This window comes from Acinonyx jubatus, chromosome B3, assembly GCF_027475565.1.
Source record: "Acinonyx jubatus isolate Ajub_Pintada_27869175 chromosome B3, VMU_Ajub_asm_v1.0, whole genome shotgun sequence".
Lineage (NCBI taxonomy): Eukaryota > Metazoa > Chordata > Mammalia > Carnivora > Felidae > Acinonyx > Acinonyx jubatus.
Window position 1 is genome coordinate 100,453,654 of NC_069386.1, and position 20,979 is coordinate 100,474,632.

Genomic DNA, 20,979 nt, shown 5'->3' on the forward strand with positions numbered 1-20,979 from the left:
CCTCCTGCCCTCCAGAAAGAATTTAGTGTTTAGCTGAATTTAAGATCTGGCTGATTTAGAATTTAGCTGAATTTCATTGCTTCTTCAAAGGCAATCCAGACGTTGTATGTAATATATGGAACTTCACTGGTAAAAAGATGAAAAATCTGAAGCTAAATGTTTTTAAAGCTGAAAAATAAAAATTCATTAAAGTAGAAGAATCTGTTAGAAATTTGGATATAAAACCCACACACTTACCCGAAAGACTTTTTTGTTTGTATTATTATTGTTCTGCCATCCAGATTCCTCAAGTTTAGTCAAATTGTTGAATTTTTGGTTTACATCTTTTATCTGTTAGTAAATAAAGCACGTTTATCAGATTAATCCTAACTTTATTAAAATGAAAAACCAGTGAACTGAAGCTTCAAAAAAATTGAGAATGGGGAGTTGGACTGATGGCATATAAAATTAGACAAAGCCATCCTCAATTTAGTATTCAAATTAAGAATTCTTATGGTAAAATTGTTATTTGTGCTTTGACAAACTTCCAAAATCTACAGAAAAGATGTCAAATATGAAGAACCCTCCTAATTTATTTTTGACCAATAAAATGTAGGAGGGGTATCCTAGATGTTTGTTTCCTAAACTATACAATGTGAACACGATATGTCTTTTTCTTTTTTTTTTTTTTTTTAAACACAATGTCTTTTGCAAATACTTTCAGTCTGTGGCTTGCCTTCTCATTCTCTTGACAGAATCTTATTTTAAAAGATACACGTAATACCTACTAGCAGGATAAGAATGTATGATCCTTATCCTTCTGGTATGGTCCTCATCTCAACTAGTTATCTAAAGTGGCACCTTCTGTGCACCACTTTAGGGAAGATCAGAACAAGCCTTCCCGCATTCTGGTCAAGGCTTACGTTCTTACGTTAACCTCCATGGGGCCTAGAAAACGTAGCCCCAAGAGAGGTCATTGTATAGGCGTGGACAAGATGCAGGGCCAAAGATGGAGCCAGTGTTGTCAGTGTATGATTCCCATCTTTCTGGTACTTCCAGTCTCCTCCAAAGAGGAAACCATTGTTAATAATTTAGTAAACATACTTCAAACCCCCTATTATGCATTTATACACATGCATACTCTCAATTTCTCTCTCCTGAAAAAATGTAAATGTCAAAAAGATTCAGGATTACACTATGACCAACTGATGTTCAACAATGTGTCAATGTAATCCAATGAGGAAAGGATAGTCTTTTCAACAACAGTGCTGGGGAAATTGGATATACACAAGAAAAAAGATGAATTTCCTATATCATACACAAAAATGAACTCCAAATGAATCATATACCTAACTGTAGAGCTAGAACTACACTTTTAGAAAAAAACATAAGAAAATCTTTGTGAGCCGACATTTGGCAAAAAAAGAGTTCTTAGACATGGTGTCAAAAATCACAACATAGAAGAAAAAAGTTGATAAGTTGAATATCATCAAAATTAAAAACATTTACACTTCAAAAGACACCATTAAGAAAATTAAGACAAGCTACAAAGTGGGGGAAAGTATTTGCAAATAATATTTCTGATAAAAGACTTGTCTTCAGAATATACAAAGAACAGTTAGAACTCAATAACAAAAAGACAAACAAAACGGCCAAAAGATTTGAATAGAAATTTCACCAAAGAAGACATTTAAATGGCTAACAAACACATGAAAAGATAATTATCATAATTCATTAGGGAAATGCAAATCAAAACTACAACAAATACTTCGTACCCACTACAATGGTTCCACTAGACAGACAGTAACAAGTACTAGTCAGGATGTGGAGACATAGGAAAACTCATACATTGTTGGCAGGAAAGTAAAATATTACAATCACTTTGGCAAACAGTATGGCAGTTTCTTAAAAGTCAAACATAAATTTACTATATGTCCTAGCAATATCTAGATATTTACCTCAAGGGAAATGAAAACTTATGTCCACACTAAGATTTGTATGTGAATATACAAAGAAGATATTCATAATCACCAAAGTAGAAACAATCCAAGTGTCCTTCAACTGGTGAATAGAGAATGGTGTATTTACCCAAAGAACTACTACTCAGCAATGAAAAGGAACGAAGTACAGATACATCGCACAACATGGAAGAACCTCAAAAACATCATGCTAAGTGAAAGAAGCCATATATGAAAGACTACACATGGTATTATTTTACTTAATATGAAGTGTCCAGAAATGGCAAATCTATGGAGTAAGTTGCTTGGGGCTGGGAGTGGGAATGGGGATTCACCTGCATACAGAAAAGAAAGGTCTTTTAATGCTGAAAATATTCTACACTTGGATTGTGGTGACGGATGCACAACTCTGCAAATTTACTGAAAATCATTGAACTGTGCATTCAGAACTGGTAAGTTTTATGATATTAAACTTCAGAAAAGCTCTTAAAGGAAAAAAAAAAAAAAAAGGTCCCAGAAGGCAACTTGAAGAGGCTCCCAATGGCCAAAGCTGGGAAATGAGTATCAACAGATACTCAATATAAACAATATAAACACATCAAATACCTTCAAATCTATCAATTATTAATATTAAAAAACAAAACTAATTGGTTACCATTGAATGATGCTAGTGAAACAACTCATTATCAAAACTGGAAAATATGTAAAAACTGGTCATAAAGCAATACTTAACATCACCATGACTACCTCAACACTATTCACGTCAGGGCCATACAGCAATGGACATTATCTTTCCTTCACTTTTTCTCTACTCTGAATACTGTTTTTGCTTTTCATTTGCTTGGTTTTTATGTATCTATCATCAATTCACCTCTAAATTTTATAAAAACCTCCTCTGAATACAATTTAAAAAGCAAACAGGGGCGCCTGTGTGGCTCGGTCAGTTGAGCATCCAACTCTGGATTTCAGCTCAGGTCATGATCCCAGGGTCACGTGATGGAGCCCCGCTCAGCCTGGAGCCTGCTTGGGATTCTCTCAATTTCTCCCTCTGCCCCTCTCCCACTTGTCTTTTTTCACTCTCTAAAAATAAAAAATAAGTGAAAAAGCTAGCAAACAAATCAGGTATTATATATTTAGCTCAATCTCACACAGACCAATCTCACAGGGACCAGGTCCTCCTGCTCTAATCTCAACCACTGCTTCGTAAACTACACACGCACCACAACTCAGCCCCAATTCCCTTACCCCTTTCTGACACTCAGTCCCACCTCCTCCCATTTCTTGGTTTACTCCATCATTTTTGTGAGGTACATTCTCACTTGGTTTTCTAAGAAAGAGAACATGGGAGGTAAAATTTGAGACTGTGTGTGTCTAAAAAGTGCCTTTTCACCCTCACATATGATTGGTTGGGTACAAAACTCCAAGTTGGAACTTATTTTCCCTCAGAAGTTTGAGGGCATTGTTTTCTCAGCTTTCAGTGTTGCTGTTGAGAAATCCAAGGCTATTCTGATTCTTGATCCTTTGTATAAGACTTGTTTTCCCTCTCTGGAAGTTTCTAGATTTTTCTCTTCATCCCTAAAGTTGTACAATCATATTTAATAATGTGCATTGGTGTGGGCTTACTCTGATTCACAATGCTAGATACTCAATGGCTCCCTTCGATCTGGAATTCAGGTCCTCCGGTTTGGGAAAAAAAATTTCAACTATTTCATTGGTTATTTCCTCTCCATTATTTTTTCTGTTCTCTTTTTCTGGAATTCCTATTATTTAGATATTATACTTCCTAGACCAGTCCACTTAATCTTCTTATCTACTTATCTTATTCAATCTCTGCTACTTTACATCTCTCTCTTTGCTCTATTTTATGGGAGATCTTAACTTCATATTCCATCTTTCTACTGAATCTTACATTTCTGCTCTCACAGTTTTTAACTTCAAAGAATAATTTTTGTTGTTCTCTGAATGTTTTTTTAACAGCTGTTCTTAATAGACAGATGAGGGGCGCCTGGGTGGCTCAGTCGGTTAAGCGTCCGACTTCAGCTCAGGTCACGATCTTGCAGTCCGTGAGTTCGAGCCCCGCGTTGGGCTCTGGGCTGATGGCTCAGAGCCTGGAGCCTGCTTCTGATTCTGTGTCTCCCTCTCTCTCTGCCCCTCCCCCGTTCATGCTCTGTCTCTCTCTGTCTCAAAAATAAATAAAACGTTAAAAAAAAATTTAAAAAAAAATAGATGAAACATCTGTTCCCTTTGAGAATATTAACACTTGCATGTAAAAGTTCTTTTCTGGGGTGCCTGGGTGGCTCAGTCAGGTAAGTGGCCGACTTTGGCTCAAGTCATGATCTCAAGGTTTGTGAGTTCAAGCCCCGCATTGGGCTCTGTGCTGACAGCTAAGAGCCTGGAGTCTGCTTCAGATTCTGTGTCTCCCTCTCTCTCTGCCCTTCCCCTGCTTGTGCCCAGTCTTTCTGTCTCTCTCAAAACAAATAAACATTAAAAAAAAAAAAAAGTTATTTTCTCCTTGTATTGTCTTCATTTCCTTCATCCAAAAAGTTTTCTTCCTGAGAAGAAACTTGCTTTTGACTTTTTTTTTCTTTTTTTCAGATTCAAGGCTGTCCTCAAATGTCTAATGACTTTTGGCTACTGGTTCCTGAAATAATATTTTGTATGTACATCTATAAAATAAGTCAAGAAGCTAGAAAGTGTCATCTCCTCCCATGCTTTTCCTGATCTTCCTAGTGATTCCCTCCACTATAGCACTTTGTACATTAGATTAGAATTATATCCTGTGTCTGACTCACTAATAAACTACAAGCTTCTCTGGGAGAGAGAATGTGCCTTATTTTTCAACTTCTGGTATAATGCCTGGCACACAGTTAGAACTCAGTAACTGCTAGATGATCTGAATTAGTAAGGACTAGATTTGCTCATTTTTCTAAAGTGCAGAATCATTACAGTCTAAACAACATTCCAAACTATCCAGAAATCATCCTGACAACACAAGGAAGAAGTAGACATCATTTATAAAATTTAGACGGTACTTTAATTTTTTTTCATGTTTATTTATTTTTGAGAGAGAGGGAGCGCACATGAGTGAACACGAGCGGGGGAGGGGCAGAGAGAGAGGGAGACACAGACTCCGAAGCAGGCTCCAGGCTCTGAGCTGTTAGCACAGAGCCTGACGCAGGGCTTGAACCCACAAACTGCAAGATCATGACCTGAGCCGAAGTCGGCTGACTCAGTTAACTGACTGAGCCACCTAGGTCCCCCTAGACAGTACTTTACAGTTTATAAAGATGCTGTCTGATATGTCATTTAACATTATTGATACCTAAAAAGCAGTTCCATTACCCCCATTTTATTATTGTTAACCTCTTTTTTTTTAGTGTTTATTCACTTTTGAGATACAGAAAGACAGAGCACAAGTGGGGAAGGGCCAGAAAGAGAGGGAGACACAGAATCCGAAGCAGGCTCCAGGCTCCAAGCTGTCAGCACAGAGCCCAATGTGGGGCTTGAACTCACAAACTGTGAGATCATGACCTGAGCTGAAATCAGATGCTTAACCAAGCTACCGAGGCGCCCCAACCTCATTTTTTAATCTCATTTTTTTTAATGTTTATTTTATTTTTGAGAAAGAGAGCACAAGCAAGGGAGGGGCAGAGACAGAGGGGGAGAAAGGATCCTAAGCAGGCTCTGTGCTAACAGCAGAGGAGCCTGATGCGGGGCTTGAACTCATGAACCATGAGATCATGACCTGAGCCAAAACAGGAGGCTCAACTGACTGAGCCACCCAGGTGTCCCAACCTCATTTTCAAAAAGATCAGGCTCAGAGTTAATATAATGAAAATGCTTGACCACGTACCTGAAAACTAACCATATCCCAAAATCCATGCAGATCTGTACAGGTCGTCTCCTTCTCACCTCGTTTGTATTCACAATTGTCCACCAGCCCTTCAAACTGCTTGAACCTTTCCTTCATAAGGAGTCTTGTTTGCCCAACTGCTATGCGAATAAGATCTTTAGCTAGAGGAAAGATGAAGTTTTTAAAAGTTAAAAGACAAAAAAAAAAAAACTAGACCTATATTGTCAGCCCACCAATTGATAAGGCCTCACCATAAATTTCAAAATTTTTAACTTAATGCAAAACAAAAAACAGCACTGCAAAACTCTGTCTTACAAATACTGAGCATTAACTGCCTGCTTCAATTCCTGCTAAAAATCAGCAATATTCATTCTCATACATACCGCTGCACAATAAATGGCATTTTACCTCTACTTGTATTTAATAAGAATTTAGCCTCAAACAACTCATCACACAACAGTATCCACGAAGGGCTTCACATTGACAGAACACAAATGACTTTTTTCTAAACAGCTTCCCCAAATAAGTCAAATTAAGGAATTTTTCTGAAAATCTGTTCCATATTGATTTAGGTAGTGATTTCCATATTGATTATTGATTTGGGATTATTTTCATTCAGAAAATATTTTTGTTTAATTAAACAATACCAGTTACAGATGTCACTCATAGTTATATAAAAAATATCTAATAATAAGCAAATGTCTAATTTTCAGGAATAATCAATATTCCAATTCCTTGTATCTCTTAAGTCATGTACCAATTTAGCACAGAGATATTAGCAAATGTATATTGAGATATAAAAAATTCCTGCTGTTTTGAATAACAATGTAACTATGAAGTTGGACACTAGATCTTTATGTTTCAGATAAATGTGTAACTATATTTAAAAACACAAAACTAAAACATAAAAAAAAATAAACGTTCCCTCACCATCATCTGGAATGTCCAATTCAAGCTTCCTGTCCCACTCCAAGCAGTGCGAAGTTAATTTCTCAGTTTCTGACTGAAGAATATTTCTAAAATTATGATATACATTTGTTTTACAAATGTTTCTCATACTAATATCTAAGTATTTGCATTATGACACATATAACATTAGAAAGGTGTAAAAGATAGGCACGATGTTAATTTTTCAGCGTTGATGCTGATTTTATGAATTGTGATACATTAAATCCATAAATACAAGTTGATACCCTATGTCCATCTTTCTACACCTAGAACTTATGCAAATGGGTTAGTGCCAAGAGCCCACTTTTCACACTACACTATTATTTCCAACTTCTTCTGTTCTTATTTTTCAGAGACTTCACAGAAATAATCAGATGTTCTTTATCTCTGCTATTAGTTCTCTGTTATTGCCCATGGAATGAAGACCAACTCAACTCTCAAGAGTAAGCTGAAGCCAAACACTGTAAGTATGGAATTACAGTTATAAGGCCTTACAGGTTCTCTGTAATTAGTAGGCTTTGCTTGCCACTCCAAAGGCAGTGGTTCTCAACAGGGGTCAATTTTGTATCCACCACCCCCCCCCCCCACCCCGCCCTCCCCGGACATATTTGACACTGTCTAGAGGCATTTTTGTCATGAACTGGAGGGGCACTACTGGCCAAGGATGTTACCAATCTGGAATGCAGAAGATGGTCCCCATGAGAATTATCTAGTCTAAAATGTCAATAGTGCCAAGGTTAAGAAACTGGCCTAAGGTGATCGTAATCTGTTTCTTTATAAGAAGCATCCTAGCAGGAGAAACTGAGGTTAGTTTTTGTTTCCTAGAAGAAAAATTTAGCTGTTTATATCTAATAGCATGACAGAGAATGACTTAATTTATGAGAAAGGAGACCTGGCTTAGATCTGATGTTATTAAGTTGGGTAAATTGCTCATTGTCTCAATGTCTCACAGTTGAAAACACAACGGATTAGCTAAATCTCTAAAATTCATTACAGTTCTAAAATCTCAAGTTCTAAAAATAATTGAAGTGGCTTTCAAACACATAAAAAGAAACTTGTTAATAATAGAATAAATAAACATTAAAACTGCAGCAAGATAGTATCTTACCTACTTATCTACTTGATTGGCAAAGCTCAAAAAATTGTTAATCTTATGTTGAAAAAGGTATGAGAATGTCCTTGCTGCATTTACTCAAGAAAAACAGTATTGGGGTGCCTGGGTGGCTCAGTCGGTTGGGCGTCCGACTTCAGCTCAGGTCATGATCTTGCAGTTCATGGGTTCGAGCCCCGCATCAGGCTCTGTGCTGACAGCTCAGAGCCTGGAGCCTGCTTCGGATTCTGTGTCTCCCTCTCTCTCTGCCTCTCCCCTGCTCATGCTCTGTCTCTGTCTCAAAAATAAATAAAACATTAAAAAAAAAAAAAAAAGAAAAACAGCATGTACATAAGCATGTTGTGCTCATGCCTGCGTGTGGATTATAATTTGGAAATTTGAATACTGACTGGATATTTTATGACATTAAGTAATTATTATTATTACATTAAGCACAATAAATATTAAGCACATAAACTTTAACATGAGTTTTCAACTTTGAAAAATACCTACAGAAATATTAATGGGTGAAATGATATGATTATTTGGGATTTTCTTAAAACATCTTGAGTCAGAAGTATATGTAAATATGAAACAAGATTGACCCTGAGTGATGAGTACAAGGGAGTTCAGTGTACTGTTCCCTGTACTTTCATATGTTTTAAATTTTCCACAATAAAAAGTTTAAAAAAAAAAAAAAAGAAGAGCATGTAATTATTTCCTGTGTGATGTGGAATGGTGGGGCCTTTCTCCAAATGCAGTCCACTGATTTGTTTCCAAGGCCTGTTAAGTGACATGGTTGAGTTTCCCCAAAAGGATGTTAATTTTCACTCTTCACAGATGGAAAAACATAATCCTACTTCATGACTTAGTAGGCCAAAGAGCTTCCTACCATCTCCCACTAACCTTCCTTTGTAAAATAAAGGTTAACTCAGTTTCTTTGTCGAGGGTGTAAACAGTATGAGAAAATAGGAATTCCCATAACTTGCTGAAAGGAATGTAAATTGAGGTTGTTATATATTTTCACATGAGAGAATTGGAATGCATACAAGGTTGTTCCTTGCAGCCTTGATTGTATTAGTAATGGACTGACCTCAGTGTAAATAATGAGCAACAGCAATTTACTATTAAGTAAATAGTGGTACATCACATAATGGATACTATATGGTCATAACACACACACACACACACACACACACACACACACACACACACACACACACAACACGAGTAAGCTCTTTAAGTATTAAAATGGAATGTCTCCCACAATGAACATTAAACGAAAGCAGAATAGTAAACTACTGTGTATATTAAAAACGGGAAAAAAAATATATGCTTGTCTACGTATATGTTATCTATCTCTCTGAAAGTTTTCATAAAACATCAGTAACACTGGCCTCCATGGAAGATTAACCATGGAGTTAGGAGACAGTTGAGAAAGGGCTTCTCACTTGTACCTTTTTCTACCTTTTGAACTAGGAACCACATGAATTAAAGTACCAGCTACTGAAAACATAATTTAAAAAAGGTTTTTTTTTTTTAATGTTTATTTACTTTTGAGAGAAAGACAGAGTGTGAGTGGGGGAAGGACAGAGAGAAGGAGAGACAGAATCTGAATCAGGCTCCAGGCTCTGAGCTGTGCCCACAGAGCCTAATGTGGGACTTGAACTCACAGACCATGAGATCTTGACCTGAGCCGAAGTCGGATGCTTAACTGACTGAGCCACCCAGGACGCCCCCATAATTAAAATTTAAAAGATAAATAAAAATCACTAAGAGTTTAATTCATCTATTATATAAAGGTTAAAATAGTTTAATTTGGGTTTTAAATATCTAGACATTAATGCAAACATTTTACACTAGGAACAAAATGGACAAACCTGAAATATGGCACATCATGTTGTGGCTGAGATACCTGATCTTCATTTATTTCAAGTGATGGGACTTTTGTTGGGAGGCCATTTGAATTTTTAGTAGTTTCATCTTTATTTAAGACATGTTCTACAAAGAAAACACCACAGGTAAATTTCAAAGCAGCAGTTTTTCTAAAATGCCATCCCCTACAAAAGACAAAATTTTAGAATCCTTCAATTTTTTCATTGTTGAACTTTAACATTTTATTTCTGCTTCAATGATTTCATTTATCACGTCTCCTCTAAAGCATCTTGACATTTTCATCTCTTCAAATTTGCATTTCCCCCCTTCTCTCAGTCTGCATTCCTCATTCCAATTCTCTGTCTGGATGTCTTTCCCCAGGTTTCCCATCTCTTCTGACTCTGTGTGGCTCTAAACAAATCTCTGATAAATCATAGTCCAGAAGGTAAGTAAAAATTTAATTAAAATACCATACCTTTATTCCAAACTGTGAGAGAACCCAAAGGACACTGCAGTTTATTTGAATCTTGATGTACTATCTTCGCAGAGGAAGTTTTACACTTTTGGGCCAGAATTTCTTTTGTTTGTTCTTGAGTCTTAGCACTAAAAGCAATAGCAAAAATACACTTTATGAAGCATGAACCCTATATATCTAATTGAAGTATTTCAAAATTACATTGCTTTTTAAAAACCTGGGATAAAATAAAAATACTTATTTTTATTTTATTTTAAATATTTATTTTTGAGAGAGCAAAGCATGAGCGGGGCAGAGAGAGGGGGACAGAGGATACGAAACAGAGTCTGCAGGGATAGCAGCAAGCCCCATGTGGGCTCAAACTCACTGACCACAAACTCATGACCTGAGTTGAAATCAGACGCTCAACCTACTGAGTCACCCAAGTGCCCCGAAATATGTTTATTTTTAAAACAATAGGTCCATTCTGGAGCAGAAAAATTTAAACACCTATGTAGTGGGAATGTTCATCTTCACTAATTATAATGAGATCTAAATACTTTGAAGATCTCTTAATGAAATACACTTAGCAGTCTTGCTGCTGCCGGGCAGTTTCTAGTAAATCTGCCAACAGCCAGTCTGCAAAACAATCCTGTCTTTTCTTTTAAAGAGTCCAACTGATCCCTCTCCCCGCTCCATTTTGCAAGTTAATCAGTTTTTCTAAAGTGTACTCAGCAAAAGAACACAAACCAAAGCCCATGTCTGAGCTACAGTATTATAGCAACTTTTTTTTTTTTAATGTTTATTTATTTTTGACAGAGAGAGAGAGAGAGAGAGAGCGAGCATGAGCGTGGGAGGGGCAGAGAGAGAGGGATACACAGAATCTGAAGCAGGCTCCAGGCTCCGAGCTGTCAGCACAGCCTGATGCAGGGCTCGAACTCACAAACCACAAGATCATGACCCGAGCCGAAGTCAGACACTTAACTGACCGAGCCACTCAGGTACCCCGGCAACTTCTAAAAATTTATTTCCAAGTGTTATAATAAAGTCACTTATTAAAAGCAATGAAACATAAATTGTACTAGGAAATTAAGGTTAATAACAATGAACAGGAAATATCAAAACTGTCAAATAGATTATTGTAGCCTTCTGAAGAATTTTTTAACCAAATTTTAATGAGTTATCATTAAATTAACTAAATAATAACTTTTAAAAAGCACAGGCCAAATCTAAGAAAGGCATTTGTTACCATCTTAGCAAGGAATTGATTATTAACATTACATTCTTACATTTCTGTTTCTAAAGGGGTCCAGGTATAACTGGGTGTCAAGAAAGCATTGGCACTTCTGGGAGTCATAGGTGTTACTTGATAGGTCCTCAGACCATCCAATGGCTGAAACATAAAATCTTGAGGTGCGAAGGAATTCTTTCCTTTCGTTTTTGCAGTATTTGTCTTAGGTAAGTTTTCTAGTTTTGATAAGACTCCATCTGGATCCATTCCATTTGTTGTACTGGTTTGTGAATCCAAAGTATTTTCTTCACTATCAAGTTTAAAAGAAATGACCTAGTTGTAAGTAAACAGAATAGGGTGAGAATTGCTCTTCTGGGATATATTTGACCAATTTTTACAGGCTGAAAATGTGACAGTTGAGATCTATGTCCCACATACATAATTTAAGAGACGACAAAAACAAATACAATGAAATGTATATAAGGCATCAGAAGACCAACTATACTAAACCAATGCTAAGATCCAGAAAGAGGGAGAACCAATTCTCATTATAGGAATAAATAATAGGTTTTAGGTATTACAACAAATTAAAATATATGAAAACTAAAATGGAAAAATTACTCATCTAACAAATACAGATCTCTTTTTACTTTGATTATGATAATTACAATAGTTTGAGAATCAGAAATCCAACGTTTATTAGATAACTACTACTGTCAAGTACCAAATCATTTCTGTAAATAACCTTGATTATAAATAACCTTGTCATATGAGCAAAATTATTTTTTAACATTACACAATAAGATGAACCATATAAAATGTGAAGTATATTTTATTTTTCAAGTCAATGTAATTACTTGGTTTTTTTAATAGAGATATAATTGACATGTAACATTGTATTAGTTTCAAGTGTATAACATGATTCAATATTTGTATATATTGTGCAATGATCACCACAGTAAGTCTAGTTAACATGTATCACTATAGTTACAGAATTTTTTTGGTGATGAGAACTTTTAAGATCTACTCTAAACAACTTTCAAATATGCAATACAATATTATTAACTATAGTCATCATGTGATATATTCCCAGGACTTATTTCAACCTGGACAAGAATTTAAGGGTGATACTATCTCTGAGGCCAACATGGAAGTGAAAGTAAAAACCTAGTGATAATCCTTAAAGAGGAAATCAATCTTAAGGGAAGAACATGAGGTCCAGCTGCTTACTCATGAAGATTCACCATATACTGTCTTCCTGGAGGATCCAGATTTGATTTTTTAGTAAAATCTAGCCAGGTTTTTTACAGCTTGGCAAAACTTTTATTTTTAAGGTTAAGGAATTATAATGTGGCTTATAAACCAAGGAACTGGGCCCTCAAATTGGTGAATCTTTTTTGAAGACTCTACTAGACTCTATGCTAGATGCTATCAGAAATGTTAGGTTATTTAATTCTTAAAACTACTCCAAGTAAGTATTGCATGTTAGAGATGGGAAAACAAATTCATAACTTGTCCAAAGTTATCTAGCTAATTGGAAGCAGAGACAATATTCAAACTCACACCTAAATGAATCCAAAGTCAATACATTTCACCCTACTACATCTTATCGCTTAGTCAATTCTCATGTGAAGGTTTCTGTCAACTAATGTTATTGTATTTCTCTATCTCCTGTTAACCAAATTATCCTTTCTCTAGCTATAAAGCTCTGAGGATATAATACCTGAAAGACAACAACAATATATCCTCTTCATGCTTCTTTATGGTTCAAGATGTTTTAACACACATGTAGGTTAATTCTCTTGAAGCAGCTCTGTATGCTTAATTTCAGCTTTATGCAAGTGGCAATGAGATTTTCAAAGTATCTAGAAATAAACAGATGTTTATACTCTACCTTTTCAGGTTTTGTTTCTATATTTTTGGCAGGTCTTCCTTGATTTGGTGCCTTTCTCTCTATTTCATGATCTAAAATAAAAGTGAAATAAAACAACCATTTTGATTAGATAGAAAATGCTACTTTAAAAGCACTAGGTAATTTAGAATAGGAAAAAAGGCAGCAATAGGAATATATATCTTAAAGGATTTTTTGATTAAGTCATATTATAAAATGAGATAAAAACAGATGAAATTTCCTGCCAAGTAAAGGCCATCTGTTTTCAAAACCAAGTGTTAAGGTATTTTACTTTACTTTTTGCCTCTGAATATCAAGTACATATTTATTATAGAAAATTAGGAAAATAAAGAAAAGCACAAACACAACAAAATTAAAAATAACCCACGAATACATTACTCAGTAACAATCATTAGTGTCACTTTAGTGTATGTTTTTCCAGTTTTATCCTACATTCACATATTCACATACATATTTTAGGACTGTGAACATAGTGTTCAGAATCTGACCTGTTTTTCTTTGCCCACTCAATATATCATGTTCTTTCACAACACTGTCCTTAAATATTTACATTGTATTCCACCAAATGGATGGGCTGTAATTTATTTGGGCCATTAAATGTTCACTTTGAAGCACTGCTTATACCAATTCAGGTACTTCCACCTTTGAGTACCCACAGAATGCTACCTGGATGCTGAGGCATCGAACCTACCTTTAGGAACTGGAATCTCCTATTTCCTCCTCTCCTACCCAGAGAAGTACATGATGATTTTTAACATTGAACACAAAAAACCTCAAAGACCAAAACACTCTAGATCATTCTTACCATTAGCTCTTGTGACTGGCTTTCTTGTTGTAGTAGATGAGACTGTTCTGGCATTCTGCTTTGCTGCTTGAGTGGCTGATCGAGTCATTCTCACCGATGTGGTCGTTACAGGCTGTACGGCTGTGGGAAAAAATAATCAAATCAAACGCTTTTTGTAATCATTAAATTACTGTTGTGGCAACATCAGAGCTTATAGTAACTGCTAAATTCCCACCTTTTCTCTCTTTGTCCAACACTTTTCTTTCAGAAGTTTGTCTTTGACCAGGTCGAATTGCTCGAACATCACTCCCATTATCAATCTATTTAAAAGATTAAGGTGCTATGTGATTTAATTGCATAATGAATCAAATCACCACATTTTTCCCCGAGGGGTTTTCAAGTTATTTTATTAATCCAACCGTAGAGACACCCCCCCCCCCATCTCTGCCACCCTCACTTTCTTCTGAAATGTTGTGGAGTGAGAAGAGAAGGATTGAGCAGACCCACTCCCTGAGGAGCCACTTCCAAAAGGTGGAAATAGGGGTGGGGGGAAGACATCACAAAAATAGCAACAGATAAAAGAGGGGCAACAGAAGCACAAGCACAACAGAAAGCCAAGGCAGTGGCGGATGGGGGGAGGAATATGGGATGCTTCAGGAACATGTGTGTCATCCTTGCATAGGGGCCATGCTAATCTTCTCTGTATCGTTCCAATTTTAGTGTATGTGTGGCTGAAGCAAGCACTCAGTTGCCACATTTTTTATCTATCAATTGACCCCCTCAGCTGAAATCTTACTATTATAAAATGACCTGGCAAAAAAAAAATCACTTCTCCAAATAAAATGAGATGAAGAAAAAAGTTTTCCATGATATAGACTTCTTTATAGGCCTTTTTAGAATCCTAGACTTTAGAAAATGCTAATAACCTAAGCTATGAAAAATAGCTGACTATAATCTTCTGAGAATCCTTAAATAGGCTAGGCATGTTTTCACTTCAAGACCTTGAATTATGTCTAGAAAATTCTTCTCTTGGATAGAAAGCTCTTTCCCATAGTTCACTCTTCCATTCCTTATAAGACTTCAGTCAAAATGCCACATCAGCGAGGCCCTGCTTGACTGCCCCAATCAAAATTCTGCCTGACACCCACTCCAGTACTCCCCTTCTCCCTTCACTTTTTATCCCCTCCATAATACTGATGACCATCTGACATACTATATACCTATTTTTTTTACTGCCTAGTTCACATGTAAGCTCAATGAAAACAAGAAATTTTATTTTGTTCACTACTATGCCCTAGAGACTAGAGAAACATGGTAGTGACTCAAACATTCCTGAATACATGAAATTCAGCTTCCTCACCTGATGAAGAGGCATATTATTTCCCTCCTTGCCCACTTCACTTTATTTTAGCAATCTTCCTAGTAGCTTTATCCATAATCGTGTTTTGAAGACCCATAAGTTTTATCATACCCACCCTATATGCTTTATATCCCTATCTACATTTGGTGATGATGTGGAATGCATAACAGAAGCCCAGTAAACAAGAGTGTGACACAAAGTTTGGCATACATCTAATAAGGGATGTTGGACACAGATATTTTAAGTATTTCCTTAGTAACCAGCCAAGATGGCTGTATGTCACCAAAGCACTAATATTGATTTTTGTACTATTAACTCTAGCAAATCAATCACTACACTTAAAGGTGATAATAGACAGGAGTGCCTGGGTGGCTTGGTCGGTTGAGTGTCTGACTTTGGTTCAAGATCATGATCTCACAGTTCGTAATTTCGAGCCCCATGTAAGGCTCTGTGCTGACAGCTCAGAGCCCAGAGCCTGCTTTGGATTCTGTGTTTCCTCTCTCTGCCCCTCCCCTGCTTGCACTCTGTCTCTCTCTCTCTAAAATAAATAATAAAACATTAAAAAAAAAAACTAAAAAAAAAAAAAGAAAAAGAAAAAAGTGATATTAGATAAAAAAAATGGATTTACTTACTCTGAGAAAAAAGTACAATTTGTCATCTTAGTAACAATTATCTACTAACATTCAACTATACCTTAGTCTGCTCCATTTGGTCTTTGGCCTTTGACCTTGTAATCCGTACAGAAGATGGAACAGCCTTAAAACAGTCAAAGAAAATAAAGTTAAAAAGTGAACCGGCAAAATTTAATTTCATGTCTCTTTATGAAACAAAATTTCCATTTTAAGGTTAAATTTTAACTTTAATCATTTATGGCAAAAAGATACTTGCCAACTTTAATTACTACTTTTTCTGGTTCTGGCTTGATTTAAATTACATTTAAGTTAATCACTTCAAAACTTGTATTTCTCAGTGAGCTGAAAGAAGAAATTTCAAGCCATCTTTTCCAGGTATTTGAATCCTCATTAATATGATTAGTTGGACATATTTAGAAGGGGTAAATGAACAGACTTAAGTATTAGGATTTTTTGTTTGCTGTTTCATGAAAAGATACCACAGAGCTTACTCTAATAGCTTTAACAGTTTGTCTTCAAGTCTCATGATTATGCATTTCTCCATTGTCAATAAGAAAAATGAGACCTAATCACAAAATGTGGGAAAAAAAATCTAGCATGAGAAAGACTGACTAAAAAGTGATATTTGTCAACTCTGTATAATTTCTTAAGAAGCATAATCAGAATTCTTCCCTAGATGAGAAGTCATTTTCTTCTGTAATCTCAGTGAAAATCTAGTGCTAAAGAAATTAGGCTTTTCTCTAGATTGCATGGAGAAGAGAATTCAACAATGGCTATCTAAATAAAAAAAACAATTATTGGCGAGTCTTATTGTTTAGCACCATGATGGGTCTCCTCTTGTTCCCCCTACATACATACATATATATATATACACACACACACACACATATATATATATGCATGTGTACATATATATAATTTTTTAAGTGTTTATTTTAATTCTAGTAGAGTTAACATACAGCGTTATATTAGTTTCAGGTGTATAATATAGTGATTCAATAATTTGATACAACACCCAGTGATCATCACAAGTGACTCCTTAATCCCCATCACCTATTTCACCCATCCCCCTACCCTCTGATAACCATCAGTTTGGTCTCTATAGTTAAGAGTCTGTATCTTGGTTTAGTCTTTTTTTCCCCCCTATATTTGTTTCCCCTACATATATTTTTAACATTTTTAATGGTTGTCTATAGCTTAGACCAATGATTGGTATCCTACATATCTCAAAAAGCCAGCTTAAATCTAACCCCTTCCAAGGTCTTCTTTGACATTCCTCCAAACATAAATAATCTCTCCCTCCTCTAATATACAGAGTATATTTATATCTTTTCAATTTGAACTCTATTGTATTAACTTGGTCTCTTCCACCTTATTCTAAGGTCATATACAGATAATAATCATAGATCGGTTAAAAAAAAATCAATGGGATGCACAAAGCCCAGAAAAATAGGCAATGTCTTGGGCCTTTATATTATTTAATTCTTATCTAAATCAGGAATGAGTATACGGTTTGAGATCTTTTATACATATCTTTAAAACAGCAAATCACCAGTGACTATCTAATTTATAAATCCCACTGCTCCTGTTCAAACTTTATTCTTCTTGACTCATTGACCATTTTCTTTAGATCACACCTCCTTGAGCTTCTATCCCCCGTTTCAGTGCTCCAGCTACTCAGACCAGTCCTTCTCAGTCTATCATTGGAAACTGACTTCTGCCCACTTGTTTTTCCTATCTCAAAAACCTATAGCAACATCAAGAGACCTGACTTTCATCTTCTGAGTTACTATTATGTCATTCCTACCTCATGTCAACTAAATGAATAAAGAGAGTAAGGGGAAATGGTTATTTTAGTTATTTAAGCTCTTACAGATAATTCCAGTTAAAAGGAACTATTCCTCTATATCAAATTAGGATAGTAAATTTACCTTTTTTGGCTCTGTACTCTGGTTTGATAACAGAAAACAAGGCATATCGGGTCTATAAAGGCCTACTTTAAATACTCCTCGTTTAGCTTTCTCTCTCTGCTCTTTCAATTTCTGAAGTTGCTTTTCTTCTTTGTATTTCTGGAGCATTTGCTTTCGTTGATCACCTAGAGCAGTTTTCGTTGACCCTAGACAGAAGAAACCCACAGTATATAAAACATTTCAGATAAAAAGTTAGGCAAATGTCTGACTTCTAACTTCAACTTTGTTAAGAAATGCTTTTAGTAACTTTTGTTCATTTCTTAGAACTCTAACCACAAGTTATTTCAACCTCTATTCTTTTAAAAATTCCTATTTCTTTTGCTTTTGCTTGTTCAAATATCTATTAACTGCTTGCTACATATTGGGTGTTTATTACTTCACTTTTGAATTAATGAACTCATTTGACAGCCAACCTCCAAGCTAACCCCAAGGATTCTCACCTTCTGATAATGATGTCCATGTGTCCTATTCCTTTCCACACTGAATAGGGCTGACTTGGATAACCAACAAAGTACAGTGAAATGATGGAGTGTGACTCCCAAGACTAGGTCATTAATGACACTGCTGTTTGCCTTGCCTTATCTTGGATCACTTGCTCTGGAGGAAGCCAGCGGCCTTGCGGAATCTTAAAGAGACTCGAGTAGCCCTATGGAGGTGTCTACATGACAAAGTTCTAAGGCCTCCTGCCAAAAGCCAGCATCAACTTGCCAGTCATGTGGGTGAGTTATCTGGGGAGCAGATCCCTCTAGTCTCAGCGAAGCATGTAGATACATCCCCAGATGACATCTTGACTGCAACCTCCAGAACCACCTGCTTAAGCTGCACCCAAATTCCTGAACCACAAACATTGTGTGAAATAACAAATGTTTATTGTTTTAAGCCACTAAGTGTTGGGTTAACTCAGACCCCAATATTAGGGCTATCTGTCAGTTTCTTTAGTTCAACTTGGGTTTCCACCTACATACTCTGTTTGTTTTAACTGGTTTGGGAAATATAAGGGGCTATGTGCAAGACAGTCTTAGGCAGAGAATTTCTGCCCTCAAGAAGCTCATAGTATACTGGAGAAATAAACAGTTTCAGTCTGGTTTAGCATGAAATAAATAAGAGACTGCACACAATAGAGAATTAGTATAAACCTCCCCCCCTGGGGAGATCAGGAAAGGTTCCTGAGAAAAGAGAATACCTGAAAAAGGTTCTGAAGAATGAGCATATGTTTGTCCGCTGGGTAAGGGCTAAAAGTAATTCAGAAAGGGGCTCAGTCGGTTGGGTGTCTAACAGTTTTGTGAGTTTGAGCCCCGCATCGGGCTCTGTGCTTGACAGCTCAGAGCCTGGAGCCTGCTTTGGATTCTGTGCCTCCCTATTTCTCTGCCCCACCCCTGCTTGTGCTCTTGTCTGTCTCTCAAAAATGAATAAATGTTAGGGGCGCCTGGGTGGCTCAGTCTGTTGAGCGTCCGACTACGGCTCAGGTCATGATCTCACGGTCTGTGGGTTCAAGCCCCGCGTCGGGCTCTGTGCTGTCAGCATGGAGCCTGGAGCCTGCTTCGGATTCTGTGTCTCCCTCTCTCTCTGTCCCTCCCCAGCTCATGCACTGTCTCTCTCTGTGTCAAAAATAAATAAACATTAAAAAAGAAAATTAAAAAAAAATGAATAAATGTTAAATTTTTTTTTTAATAATTCAGGTGGATAACTGCACAGCTAAGCAAATTTACTAAAAAAAAAGAAGTATTTTAAATGGGTATTTAAATGTATTTAAAATGGGTAGGTTTTTTTATGCTATGTAAATTATACCTCAATAAAGTTGTTCAAAATAATAGTAAGAAGAAGAAGCCAGAGGACAGAATATGCAAAAGCACACATGATGAAATGGTTAGTCAACAAAACCTCTGTATTCTCAACTTCTTCTCTAAAAGTTTCTTTCATCTCTTGATCAAACTGAAACCTGGCTCCCCGCTGAAGACAGCTTCCCCAGTTGTCCTTTCACGTGGTTGACTTTTTTCTCTCACCCTGGTGGTATCACTGAAGTGTCCTCATTGTTGCTTCCCAATGATTTCCTCCTCCTCACCAAAAGATCCCACCTTTACATTTCATGTCATCAGATCATACTATCCAGTACCCCAGTTTGTCATCTATAGGCCCTCCAGGCTTCCTCTCATTCATTAAAGGCTTCTAGCTCCTAGCTCACTGTCACTGTCTCCATCACTATCCCTGTATAAATCTTGATGACATCTCCAATAGTCTGGCTTCTCAATTCTTAGGCTTTCTTTTCTCCAGTGATCGCCCGATGGTCACATCCATACAGGTATTTCAACCTTTCTCATGTCATGACACACATAACAAGTAACATTTACACACCACACTGGAGCAAACAAAGAAATTGCTTATGACCAAACACAACCAGCCTAAGAAAGGGTCTGACCAACCCAGGACCTTCCAGAAACATCAATATTTTGTCACTCCTGTATTTATTCGTGTGACAATTGGCACCCTACTTCTTATGCCATTGTCTTATTGAAAAAAGCTAGTCAGCTGTCCTACAGAATGTCCTGCACTGTGTATTTGTTTGCTTTCTCATGTTTTTTTACGCATTCCTCTAGCCTTTGTGTTTTCTATAAACTGGAAATTAAATATAAGGTGTTTGTTGTTTTTATTTTTTATTTTTTTTTAGTTTATTTATTTAGAGAGACAGAGAGTGAAGGAGGGGCAGAGAGAGAGAGAATCCCATGCAGGCTCCACATCATCAGCACAGAGCCCAATGTGGGGCTCGGGCCCACAAACCACAGGATCATGACCTGAGCTGAAATTAAGAGTCAGACACTTAACCGACTGAGTCACCCAGGCAACTCCTCTAATGTTTTGATTAGATTCAAGTTAAACTTTTAGGGCAAGAATATGTCCTGAATGGTGCTGCCCTTCTCTGAACCCACTCCAATCTG

General features: G+C 36.6%; 1 protein-coding gene and 1 non-coding gene across 4 annotated transcripts in view; both read right to left on the reverse strand.

Moving 5' to 3' along the window:
* DLGAP5 (DLG associated protein 5) overlaps positions 1–20,979 on the reverse strand; it is a 39,865-nt gene that overhangs the window by 14,741 nt on the left and 4,145 nt on the right. For all 3 annotated transcript variants that reach the window (XM_027065762.2, XM_015082567.3, XM_027065764.2), the window contains exons 3-13: positions 18,008–18,192; positions 16,138–16,200; positions 14,320–14,404; positions 14,106–14,225; positions 13,283–13,353; positions 11,447–11,721; positions 10,179–10,306; positions 9,709–9,829; positions 6,721–6,806; positions 5,791–5,951; positions 238–330 (exon numbers count right to left, since the gene is read on the reverse strand). In XM_027065762.2, coding sequence (XP_026921563.1) covers positions 238–330; positions 5,791–5,951; positions 6,721–6,806; positions 9,709–9,829; positions 10,179–10,306; positions 11,447–11,721; positions 13,283–13,353; positions 14,106–14,225; positions 14,320–14,404; positions 16,138–16,200; positions 18,008–18,192 — 1,388 coding nt within the window. The remainder of the gene's footprint in view (positions 1–237; positions 331–5,790; positions 5,952–6,720; positions 6,807–9,708; positions 9,830–10,178; positions 10,307–11,446; positions 11,722–13,282; positions 13,354–14,105; positions 14,226–14,319; positions 14,405–16,137; positions 16,201–18,007; positions 18,193–20,979) is intronic.
* LOC113601725 (U6 spliceosomal RNA) lies at positions 14,722–14,826 on the reverse strand. The gene has a single exon (XR_003422999.1). It is a non-coding gene; the product is annotated as a U6 spliceosomal RNA (small nuclear RNA).